Source organism: Diplotaxodon limnothrissa, linkage group LG18, assembly GCF_057381915.1.
Source record: "Diplotaxodon limnothrissa isolate DT_005_m linkage group LG18, D_limnothrissa_male_GT1.1, whole genome shotgun sequence".
Classification (NCBI taxonomy): Eukaryota; Metazoa; Chordata; class Actinopteri; order Cichliformes; family Cichlidae; genus Diplotaxodon; species Diplotaxodon limnothrissa.
The window spans coordinates 2,635,411-2,647,927 of record NC_140613.1 but is presented as its reverse complement, the minus strand read 5'-3'; the positions used below and the strand labels follow the sequence as shown (position 1 = coordinate 2,647,927).

The 12,517-nt window shown below is 38.3% G+C and overlaps 1 protein-coding gene across 1 annotated transcript; it reads left to right on the top strand.

The window, feature by feature from the left end:
- Positions 1 to 5,000: 5,000 nt before the first annotated feature.
- Positions 5,001 to 6,818, top strand: LOC146612801 (uncharacterized). Its single transcript, XM_085377414.1, has one exon. The coding sequence runs from the start codon at positions 5,001 to 5,003 to the stop codon at positions 6,657 to 6,659; it is 1,659 nt and encodes a 552-aa protein (XP_085233540.1). The 3' UTR covers positions 6,660 to 6,818.
- The last annotated feature ends 5,699 nt before the right edge of the window (positions 6,819 to 12,517 follow it).

The window sequence follows — 12,517 nt, the reverse complement described above, 5'->3', positions numbered from 1 at the left end:
TAATCTTGAGTAAAGAAGGTGGAGTAATTTTTGAATATTTCACATTGCCGAATTCTATAATTACAGAACAAAAACACATTTGGTTAGTAAATTACACTTGACACATTACACATGTAAGAGATAAAATGTAAGATAGACCAAAGGTAAGCTCCATCCTTTGTACATAGACATACAAATACATTCCATGTCTTTTTTTCTGTTTAACACAGACCTTCATGAAAGCTATTTCATGAAGGTCTGTGTTATCAGTTTCAGCAGCTCAGTGGGTAAAGGACAGAAGCCCCTGAACTGACACAAGAAAACCTCAGCAAGAGTCAAAATGTAGGGTCCATCGTTTCTAAGAGATTACTAGAGATTTAACCTTTAAGTTACACACAGCATTCACTATTGGCTAATTTAAGAAACAAAACAAAACAAAACACATTTAAAGTATATCCAAAATCTTTGTCTAAATAATAACAAAAAAGAAAAAGAAAATACAAGAAAATAACAGCCACCTACATAAATCTAATTATTTATCCAAGACAAACAATAATGCATGCAGGAGAATATCAAAACAATATTGCTGTACTTACAGCTGATATATATGTGAACTTCTGAGGGAGTGCTATTGTTTCAGACATTATATACTCTGTGAGAAAGACCCGCCCCTTTAGCTTTACTTGGGAGGCACCACAGAGGAAGATCAAGCTGAGTTCTCAGAAATCACATGATCTGCATAAGGACAAAAATACTACTTCTGTCTATAATATAATACATTTAAAGTTTTTTGGCATTTTCCACAAGCCAAAGATGTGCAAGATATATTTATTGAAAATTAATGGGGTTCAGGTTAAGACTGCAACTTTAAATCCATTACTTTGATGTAAAGATTTATTTTACTGAACATTTTTGCTGAAAACATTTATGCATAGGGTCAACATGAACTCTGATACGTGTGTAAAAGAACTTTGGTCTTTATGGTCGCTATAAACATCACTGTTCAAATATAAGCTATTGTTTCACTTTCAGATTTAGGTTTAATGATGCAAAGGTCAGGTCAGTTGATACGTGACTCAAAAGAAACTACAATTGTTTATTTTAGGGACAAAAGCAGAACTAGACGCAAGAAAGCAAGAAACGTATCTTTCATATCCTTATCCTTTAAAATGTCAGTTTCTGGTTTTGATTATATAGAAACTCTAGGGCCTCATCTCAGAAGTGTAGCCTTTATTAGAGCACAGGTGCTAGACCTTAAATATGATGCACCAAGAGAAGAAAATCAGGTTTAAAACAACAAAAAAATTAAAAAAGAGAAGAAAACAGAAGAAAATCTGGATTTCATAGTGTTACCAGTGTGCACCGGAGAGATGCTTCACTTAAAAAAAAACAAAAACACATTTGAGGTTAAAGTTTTTTGAAACATTATTGTCACTTGAAGTGTATTTCATGGAAAGATTCAATTAAAGACAAAAAGGATGGTAGAAGCCAAAGGGAGAATGCACCCATGGCACCCTAACATTTTTTGGGTCATCTAAGAAAAGTGCACTAATTTATATATAAAGAAGTCTTTTTTGTTGTGTGTGTGTGTGTGTGTGTGTGTGTGTGTGTGTGTGTGTGTGTGTGTGTGTGTGTGTGTGTGTGTGTGTTTAAAGAAACTACATGAAAATCACACTGTGCACAGTGCTGAGATGTTTTAATGTGCTCTATGGTAAAATGTGATAAAGACAAAGAAAACTAAAACACAGTTCAGTTAAGTTCAGTTCCTCTTGGATTTACCAAAATGAAAGGGACTTACCTCTGAACATGCAGGAAAAGACTCAAGCAAGAGTTCAAGGACAGAGACAAAATTTTACCACTGTACTCATTTAACCACAGTTGTTTTCCCGAGAAAACACTATTGATAGCACTGTCTTGCAACCCTGATACAAACCCTGTTACTATACATATAAAACAAACATGAATACAAGAATATAGAAATATTATTATTCTAACATTTCTGTGGTCTTGAATTTTTTGGGGGGGCTTGATTAAAAGTAATGTATCCATGTTATCTTATCTACTCTGATCTGACTTGCTGTAACAGGGTTGCATAAAAACTGTATCTCTGACACCTAAGCTGGATGGGGGGGGGGGGGGGGGTATTTATTTATCTATCTATCTATAGAAAGATAGTGTAGTGGTAACACTACTCATCTACCAGTTCGAATGTCACCCAGATTAACAAGGTCCACTTCAGGTCTCTAGGACACACTGTTGAGAAGTGGGCTTCTGGAACAAGAAGACACAAGTGAGCAAGGGATGAGAACAGAGAGCTGTTGGAATCTGAAGTAAGGAAGTAATCCCAGTAAAAGAGGATGTCAGACCTATGGAGTCTTTGACACCCAACATTAGTGAAACAACTAGTAGCTCAGTGTTTCAACATCTGGAAGATGCAACTGCTATCACATCTAGAGACTGATGAGGTACAACACAAATGCTACAGCAGAGGGGTGCCTAAGAAGAAGTCCATATGGAACTTGAGAATAAAAACTGCTTACCTAGCAAAATGAGCCACATTTTAAAAATCTGGGGGGAAAAAATTCTGAAAACGTTTCTTATAAAAAAAATTGAGGCAGTCTGCGAAAGAAACTGCTTTAAAATATTACCTATGAGACTTTTGAATGTTATTATTGATCAGTCTGTTTTAATTCAATGTGCTTGCGACATGTGTATCAAATGTCTTCCACAGCAGATCGAGTGTCTGCTCTGATAACCATCTTGCCAACAACTGATAACATTGTGGAAAACTTTGAGTTTAAGGTTAATGATAGCCATAAATGTGATTGTGAAGAACAGGACTTTTTCTTTCATTTTCAGGTTCACTATTTCTGGGAATCACTCAGATTCCTGTCACAGTTCAACTTATTGAGGTTAGAGGTAAGATCCCCTTATGTAAGAGGCTTATATCGTTAGATACTATTATCAGAGGAAGAAGAAACTACAATAATGTTTTTCACATTGTTTTGCATTGAGGTTAATCCTTTAATGCCCTTTATATCATATTTGATACATGAGTTTCTGAACTTTTTTTGGTCTAAAAATAACATTGTTTTCAACAAACACTTGCCAAAAATGCCCAAAGTATCCAATGCCATACAAAAATGTATAATAAATATATAATAAAAATATATCGTACACAGCATGATATATATCAAAATAATTTTTGGGGATTTTGTTATAAGGGTTAATAAACATCTCAGAGTTTTCTGGCTATTTTTTGATGGGTTGGGTCTTACAGGGTTAATGATAGCACTAAATGTGACTGTAGAAAATTCTTTCACTTTCAAGCTTACATATGCTCATTCCCTGCCTAGTTCCACCCATGTGCCATAAAAATTTTTTTTCTGCTTTCATTTTGAAGATGACACAAGTAAGGAGGAAAAAAAGTAACATCAGAGCAGATAAAATTGGGGAGTGGGGACGTGACAGATAAAAGGAACCACAGAGTGCAGTAGAGCAGAACTTGCGCTGTCTTTCTGATCAGAGAAGTTGCCGTAAGTAGTTAAATACTGATCTGTTTTTTCATTGTATTCATCTGTTGCTTTCAGTGGAACTAAGCTTTCCTAGTTTCTGGTTAAACTCATTTGTAATATTCCTGAAATCAAAAAGATGTTGACATTTATTAGTGTTTCTATGTTGCAGGACTAAATGTTAAATCTACACAAACACAGATGAAAGAAAATATTAGAGTGTATACATTCTGTGTTTAACCCATCACAATTTTAGAGTTAAATAAATTAAACTCCAAGCATGAAGTTGGAAAAGAATAACAACTTTCAGTTTTGCAAGATAGAGAATGCTATTATGATTGTTTGCAGTTTTGATTTGCTTCTCCGATTGAAAAGTATGTTGACTTACTGCTGACTGCATCACACACACAGTTATTAAATAAATTCAAACAAGATATTTTGACTGACCAAATTTGATTCTTCTTACCCCATCCTACCAGGTGTCTATTGACAGCTTAATTTTAAAGGGATTTTTTTGTAATGTATTAATTATTCTTACAAAGTTAGTTGAGCCACATTAAAGCAGTTTAGAAGAGTTGTTTCATCATAAACATAATATATGTTTCATGTGGTTTTTTGTTGGCCCTTTTCTTTTTGTATTTTAGGAGTTTTTAAAAGACTCGTCTGAATGTAAGCCAACAAATCATATCAACTCTGTGGCTAATGGCAAGGAGCCTAACAGCGTAAGAGGTGGGTTTTAATTAATTTCTATCTTTAAAGCCTTCAAAAAAATAATAATAATAATAAACTAAAATAATGAAATGTTACATGTCATGAAATTGTAGTTTTTGTTATGTATAAACTCTGATGTGAAAATTACAGCTGTAAATTTAAGACACTATTATTATTAACTCTGCGTTTTGTATTTTAGGAGGAGTTTTTTTTAAAAGACCAGTTTGAATCCAAACCAATATATCTCAACGTCTAAAAGCACGTGACTGAGAACAGGTAAGGAGCCTAATTTTCAAAAGCGAAAGATTTTTTAAAACAAAAATGGATTTTTACTATATTGCACGATGTTTGTAATGGTTAAACTATAAAAATAAGACTTGTAAATGTGAAGAAAAACAATCAGTGGCCACCGGCTTGGTTTACGTTTTCTTGTTTCAGGGGCATCAGCTCATTGGTTGTTTCTGAAACATGAACTGGTTCTTAATTCCTTGTTTTCATATTGCTTTATGTGCTACAGTGCAGCTAAACTCAGCTGGTTTTCTGTTTTTATGTCTGTTTAATTATGTCTTTTTTTATATGTCTGTTTAATGTACAAACTAGATGATGCTTTTCTAGTTAAAATTAGAGCTGAATTGTGTGTATTTTAATTTTTGAATACATATTTCATCTGCAGATCAGGGGCTGAAAGAACATCTTAACAACACAAGACCCTGACTGCGCAGAAGCCACTATATTTGTTCCTGAAAGAAGAAAAATTTAGATCTTTGTAGTAAATTTAATAACTGACGTACAACAATAATGTTGAAATATTTCAAACGAGAAGAAAAGCTTTCAGATGCTATAAAAAAAGATTGCAAACAATCAAAAACACATACAGGGCCTCTCCCTGTTTATATAATTAAACCCAAAAAAAATGATTTCAATGTCGATGGATGCAAGAGTTTCACTTTTGGGAAAGAGTCCAGTAAACCTAATCGCACCATAATGGTTCTCGGAGCGACTGGTGCTGGGAAGACAACTCTCATTAACGGGATGATCAATTACATTTTAGGTGTTAAATGGGAGGATCCATATCGATTTAAGTTAGTTGATGAGGGTGAGTTAACTTCACAATCCGAGAGTCAGACCTCTGAAGTCACTGTGTACAAAGTCAAACACCAGCAGGGATTTGAAATCCCGTTCTCTCTGACCATTGTGGACACTCCAGGCTTTGGAGATACAAGAGGCATAGAAAAAGACAGAGAGATCGTAGAGCAGCTACGTAATCTCTTCTCTGCTCAGCGTGGTGTCAGTGAAATCGATGCTGTGTGTTTTGTAGCTCAGGCTGCTTTAGCACGACTCACACCAACACAAAAATATGTGTTTGATTCAGTGCTCTCAATCTTTGGCAACGATGTGGCAGAAAACATCAGGATCCTGGTGACATTTGCAGACGGTCAGCGACCTCCAGTTCTCGAGGCAATCAATGCTGCAGGAGTCCCATGTCCTAAAACAAAAGACGGGCTGCCGGTTCACTTCAAATTCAATAACTCAGCACTGTTTGCAAATAACAAATCAGCTGAAGGAGAAAGCACGAGTGATGACGATGAAGAAGAAGGTGGCTTTGATAAGATGTTTTGGGAGATGGGGACAAAAAGCATGAAGAGGTTTTTTGCTGCTCTGAATAAAATAGAAACCAAAAGCTTGACACTGACAAAGGAAGTCCTCAGAGAAAGAAAGCAGCTCGAGAATTCAGTTGAGAATCTGCAGGTGCAGGTGAAACTTGGGTTAGCCAAGCTTGAGGAGATAAAAGAGACGAGTGAAAAACTTAAAGAATATGAAGCAGAGATCAGCAGAAATGAAAACTTTGAATTTGAAGTTACTGTCAAAAAGCCTGTTCAGGAGGACATTTCTGGCTCTGGAAACTACATCACCAACTGTCAGCAGTGTCATGCCACCTGTCACTACCCTTGTGCCATACCAAATGATGCAGATAAAAGGGGCTGTGCAGCAATGGGGCCAGATGGATATTGTACAGAATGCCCAGGGAAATGTATTTGGAATGTACACTTTAACCAGAAGTACAAATGGGGCTATGAAGATGTTAAAGAAAAAAGAACAATAAAAGAGCTGGAAGAAAAGTATCGGGAAGCCACAGGAGAGAAGATGACTGTTCAGAAAGTGATTGATAAACTGAATGCTGAGTATAAAAGTTTGCAAGCTGACGTAGTGAAACTGATGGAGAGATCTTCCAAGTGTCTGAACAGACTTAAAGAGATAGCATTGAAGCCAAACCCTCTGTCCACTCCAGAGTACATCGACATGCTTATTGAAGGAGAGAAATCTGAGGGCAAACCAGGCTGGAAGCAACGAGTTCAGTCTCTGAGGTCCATGAAGGAAAAAGCAGAGACAATGGCTAAAATAGAGCAAGGCAAGAAACTCCTACGTCATCAAGAATCACTTGATGTCAATCCTTAGCCAAATCCATGAAACAGCACATAGTCACAGGCAGTCAGATAATGATAGAGGGTAAAATCACAGCCAGCTGCAGCAACCTCTGAGTGATTTTAAAGTTTCACCACTTTTTGTATTTATGATTCTGAAAGTTTAGAAAGAATATGTACTTGACCTACTACAAGCAACTTCAAAGTTAAATAAAACATAATAAAATTCATTGTTTTTTTAATTTCCTGATCAACTGTGTTTTCTTTTCTACTGGTTGACACGTCATTCTCATCTTCATGCTCATTTTAAAATTTATATGTTTTCTTTTTATTTATCTAAGGTTGAATCATTTAATTTGTATAGTATTTTTTTCTCTCTTATTTTCTTTTCTAAATGTACTTGTATATTGTTCACATATTGAAATAAATTACCAATCATCATAAAAAAATTTAATCAAAAACAATTAATCATGTCCTTTCTAACCTTAACTCTTCAATGAATTTTCTGATTCTAAGATAAATAAATTGGTTAATATGCTTTGGCTTATGAGTACTACTTATTAAAAGATTTAAGTGAATGCATATATTTGAGCCTGTATAAAATCCAAAATAAATTAATTGTGATTCAATTTCTTCTTCTTCTTTTTAAAAAATATGTATACTATATCATTCCACCTTGGAAAAACAACAGTTCAAAGACAATTAAAAGCAAACTATTGGCAAACATTAATGGCCCTGATGGGTGAAAGTAAACTTCTGAGCCATAGTGTTCGAACAGTTTGAGCCTCTTCAAGCTTTCTTAGTACAGAGTGTTAGAGTTGATTCTTTAAAGATTGTCATTTGTGCTAAGATATATATAACCATTGCTTGTATGTGTTTTGATAAAATGTTTCTTCCATATTAGGTTGCGTACTTAAGATGTAGGAAGCTGTCTTGTCGCTATAGGTTTCCATTGTACATTTAGAAACCACAAGCTTCTGGTTTTACAAGTTTAGCAGGACTGCTCACTTCTGCTTTTGTACATGTTGGTTCGTTGAAAGGTCACGCCATAAATGGAGTGACTGAAGATGTCGTTAAAAGGTCGAGCCATATATGGTGTACCAGGAAATAACACACACACACAAACACTGACTTGCTGAGATATTTGTGTAACTGCTTATTGTCAATAAAAGAGATGACAAGGGAGGTCAGGTTCGGAGTTGGCTGAGAACCTAGTTAGTGCTCCTGGGACACAAGCTTTTCAGAAGCTAGAAAATTTGTTTTCTAGCACAGGCAACTGTGGTTAGCACACCAAAAGGTCCAGAGTTCGACTCCATCACCTGGATGGAGTGCATGGAGTTGGCATGTTCTCCGCATGTTAGGCGTTACTAATCACTTTGTTTGATTTCTGACTTCTAATGTGTTCATACACCTAGTCACTGATTAAAACAGAAGATGAAAAAAAACAATTTAAGTTAGCAGGAATTGTTAGATTTTGTATTGTTGGTTGTCATTTATGCTTAGAAATATTTAACCATGTATGCTTAGAGGTGTATAATTAATTGTGTAGTGATAGTCTGCAAACTTTGTGTGTATTAGAGAGCACTCTGGGAGCATGAGAAGAGGTCGTACCTTGTCTTATTGTTTTATGGTAGGATTAACGTAGCTACGTCTGTTCTAGTCTAAGTGCTTTAACTGCTGGACTTCCTCACCGTGTTATCTAGGGTGAACCATCTAGGGTGAGGGGGGGTCTACCCTCTTCCTGACCAAGGATGTTTGCTTTTGTGCTTTCATGTATATGACCCTTTGATCAGCAGTACCACACACACACACACACACACACACACACACACACACACACACACACACGCACACACACACAGGCAAGGTACTCTTTGTGTGTATGTAGACGTCATATGTTAATGAACTTATGCATATTCATGTAACCTCAATAAAAGACCAGTGGTACGGGAGAACGACGAGAGCAACTGGGGTCAAGCGAAGGAACGGCGCCTGTCCGGTCCTCTCCCGTGCACGAGAAACATGAAGAACTTTGCCTACTTGTGTCTTGCTTTGCTGTGTAATTATATTGTCTTCAACGTTCCAGCAGATGGGTTCAAGCCACAAACCTATCAGGAATCACGTGTTCTGATTCTTTTTTTGTAGTTAAACTCTTGCTGCTGTTGCTGCTGCTGACTGTATTCACAGCAGCATGTGGCTTTAGCTTGTTTCCTGCTGTCTTCTTATAGGCATCTCTATTACAGCCTACTGCAGTAACATACTGACTGTGGACTGAAGCCTCATATTTCTGCACTTTCAAAAACTGAAAAGATGCGATCAGTTGGAGAACCACTGTGTTTTACTTGTGCTTTGTACTTTTAGTGTTTTTTTTCCTATTCTCCCCATTCCCCCTTTTTTTGCTCTTTCATTCCCCCATTTCTTTTCCTCCTTCATCATCTCTTTATCACTTCTCCTCCACCTGAGAGGAATGAGAGGGGGGGGGGGGGGGGGGGGGGCTTGCAGCGACCAGCAGTTTGTGTCTGTCAGTCAGTGTCAGTGTTTTAACTTGTTTTATTTCATTTTTAAGTTGTGCTTTTTATTTTTTGACCCTGAGGAAATCCTAAAGCATTGGCTTGTGCTTTGTGGAACTCTCTTTTTAATGAAGATAGGTTTTTTTTAATTTCGCATGGTTTTATTTTCAATCCTGACGGTTGTTTGGAGTCATTGCTACTCACAAACAATTACATACTGTAACAGCAGTCCGGCTAGCAGGTCCAGCGGGCATGTGGTGTGGAGGTTAGCCGGAAAACTCCAAGCCAGTCAGTTAAATTAAACAACAGACCTTTATTCATTGTCAGCAACATAAGACCATACAAGCCAGGTCTCCACGGCTCTACTCTGTCCGTACATACACGTGCGGGGATCGGTAGTCGCCGGCGCCAGCCCGTTACAATGGTAAGGTTTCTCCTGAGAACAGAACATGAGCAGCGTGTAATGACTGCAGCTCTCCTGCTGCCAGCTGTACATATGAACACCAAAAACAACAACAGCACAAGCAGCGCACAGGTTTTAAGCCGGCGAGGCATGATTGTAGATGCCGTGAAGGTGAGTCGATCTCACCTGCAGCGCCATCGCAGACCACAACTCGCCACAATAATAAAGCTTTTTAAAATTTAATTATAAATAAATTATTTCTCCTAATTATGTCCTGGGTTTTAACTATTTATTTATTGAAAAGTATCTGTAATGGTATCGGCGATACTAGCCCGTATTTACTTGGTATCAGATCGATACCAAAATATGCAGTATCGCACACCACTAATACTCATACACCCACTAGGAGACTCCCATAACTACTACGATAAGATAAGATAAGATGACCTTCATTAGTCCCACAGGTGGGAAATTTGTTTCATTACAGCAAAAGTGCAAAGTTATGCAGCAGAAATTAGAAGACACTGGATTGGAATAAAATAGAATAATATATACAATAGAATAAAATAGAATACAAATGCTATATACAACTGAGTAAGAAAATACAGAAGTACAACTTTGTCAGAAAAATAATTGCACATATAGCAGTCTTATTGCACATGTGTGTGTTTGATCAGTTGAAGTCTTTGTTGTGGAGTCTGACAGCAGTGGGGAGGAAAGACCTGCGAAATCTCTCCATCCCACATTGTGGGTGCCGCAGCCCCTGAAGGAGCTGCTCAGTGCTGTCAGAGTCTCCTGCATGGGGTGGGAGATGTTGTCCAACAGGGATGACAGCTTAGCCACCATTCTCCTGTCACTCACCACCTCCACTGGGTCCAGAGGGCATCCTAGAACAGAGCTGGCCCTCTGGATCAGCCTGTTCAGTCTCTTCCTGTCCCCAGCAGAGATGTTGCTGCCCCAGCAGACCACGCCATAAAAGATGGCTGAGGCCACCACAGAGTCATAGAAGGTCTTCAGGAGTGGGCCCTTCACTCCAAAAGACCTGAGTCTCTGCAGCAGGTACAGCCTGCTCTGCCCTTTCCTGTAGAGGGCGTCTGAATTCCAGTCCAGTCCAGTTTGTTGTTCAGATGAACACCAAGGTACCTGTAGCTGTCCACAGCCTCGATGTCCATACCTTGAATGTCCAGTGGTTGCAGTGGAGGATGTTTGTGCCTAGGGCAACCCCCCCTAGTGGTGCTATAACACAATAAGGGTTGTTACAATACTCACAGGAGTTTCTTCTGGATCTTCGGTGGAACGGCCCGTCTCTGGATTCTTTTCACCCTCCAGTGTTTTCCAGCTCTGGATTATCCGGTAACCACAGGGGCACTTTTGTTTTTAACAGAGTCAAAGCAAGGAAGTGGGGTATGAAGGGAGGTCGACATCAGTGATTGAGGAAGCAAATACGATACAGTCGTATTCCTTTACCATCAATAATCCTGGCTAATGTGCAGTCTCTGAGGAGTAAATCGGATGAACTGCATTTGAATGTTGCACATTTACGTGACTACAGGGATACATGTCTAATGGCATTCACAGAGACTTGGCTCGGGGATTTGGACCCTGATTCTTCTCTGGAACTAAATGGCTTCGGGTTTCCCATACGTTTGGATCAAGACCCGGAGCTACCCAGAAATCTCACGGAGGAGGAGTGTGCTTGTATATTAATCAGAAATGGTGTAAAAACATTACCGTCTGTAAAAAGGTGTGTCTGCCTGACATTGAGCTCCTCTCTGTCTTTGAGGCCGTTTTATCTGCCGAGGGAATTCCCACAGATTAACGTCACCGTCATTTACATCCATCTTAAAGCGAATCCAAAGAATGCAACTGACACCATCTCCAACGTCATCCACTCACTACAATCCTTCTCTCCTGAGGCCCCTAATATTGTTCTGGGGGACTTTAATCGCTGTGACTTGAAGGAAGCATTGGGCAGTTTTTATCAGTATGTGAACTGTCCCACATGCTTCAATAAGACTCTGGATCTATGTTATGGTTCCATAAAAGGTGCGTATACATCTGTGGCAGGCCCTGCCCTCAGATCCTCGGACCACATCACGGTGCATCTTCTGCCAGTTTATAAAACTGTGCTGAGGAGAGAGAAGTTGAGGAAACACCGCATCAAGGTTTGGAGTGACGACGCCTCTTTAGTCCTGCAGGGCTGCTTTGACTGTACAGACTGGTCGGTGTTTATAGAGTCATGCAGAGACATTAATGAACTGATTGACGTGAACTGTCTGCAGCTATATCTCCTTTTGCAGAGATATGATTATTCCTTTAAAAGTTGTGCATTTTTTCCCTACTAAAAAACCATGGTCTTCAAAAGCTCTTATGAGGCTGATTCATTAAAGGAAAAAAGCTTTTATTGAAGGGAATATCTTGAAAGTTAGAGAAATTAGGAAGTAAATCAGATCAGAAATTAAAAAAGCCAAAATAAAATACAAGGATAAGGTAGAGGCAAAGATGGGTAGAAATAACATTAAATGATTTTAGGCCTGTCGCTTTAACATCTTTAGTGATGAAGCCCTTTGAAAAACTTATCAGGAAGGAGATCCTGCAGCAAGTAGAAAAGCTAATCGACCCACTACAATTTGAATACAGGCTTTGTTGAGGTGTTGATGATGCAGTGGTCACTCTGTTGAATTTCCTGTATTGCCATCTTGATGGCGCCAAAGCTCATGCTCGGCTCTTATTTATTGATTTCTCTTCAGCTTTTAATACTATCCAGCCACATCTTTTAGCTGATAAATTTCTTCTTCTCGTTGGTTGGATTTTAGAATTTTTAACTGACAGATCTCTGTGTGTGAGAGTAAACGGCTGTTTTTCCAAACAACTGAACTCTTCTACTGGCTCACCACAAGGTTGTTGTCTCTCTCTTCAACTGTATATTTTTTACACTAATGACTGTCGCAGTACACAGGCCAACAGGCATTTAATTAA

Excerpts from the sequence above, each read along its gene's own strand:
- LOC146612801 (XM_085377414.1), top strand. The coding sequence starts at position 5,001 with ATGTTGAAATATTTCAAACGAGAAGAAAAGCTTTCAGATGCTATAAAA.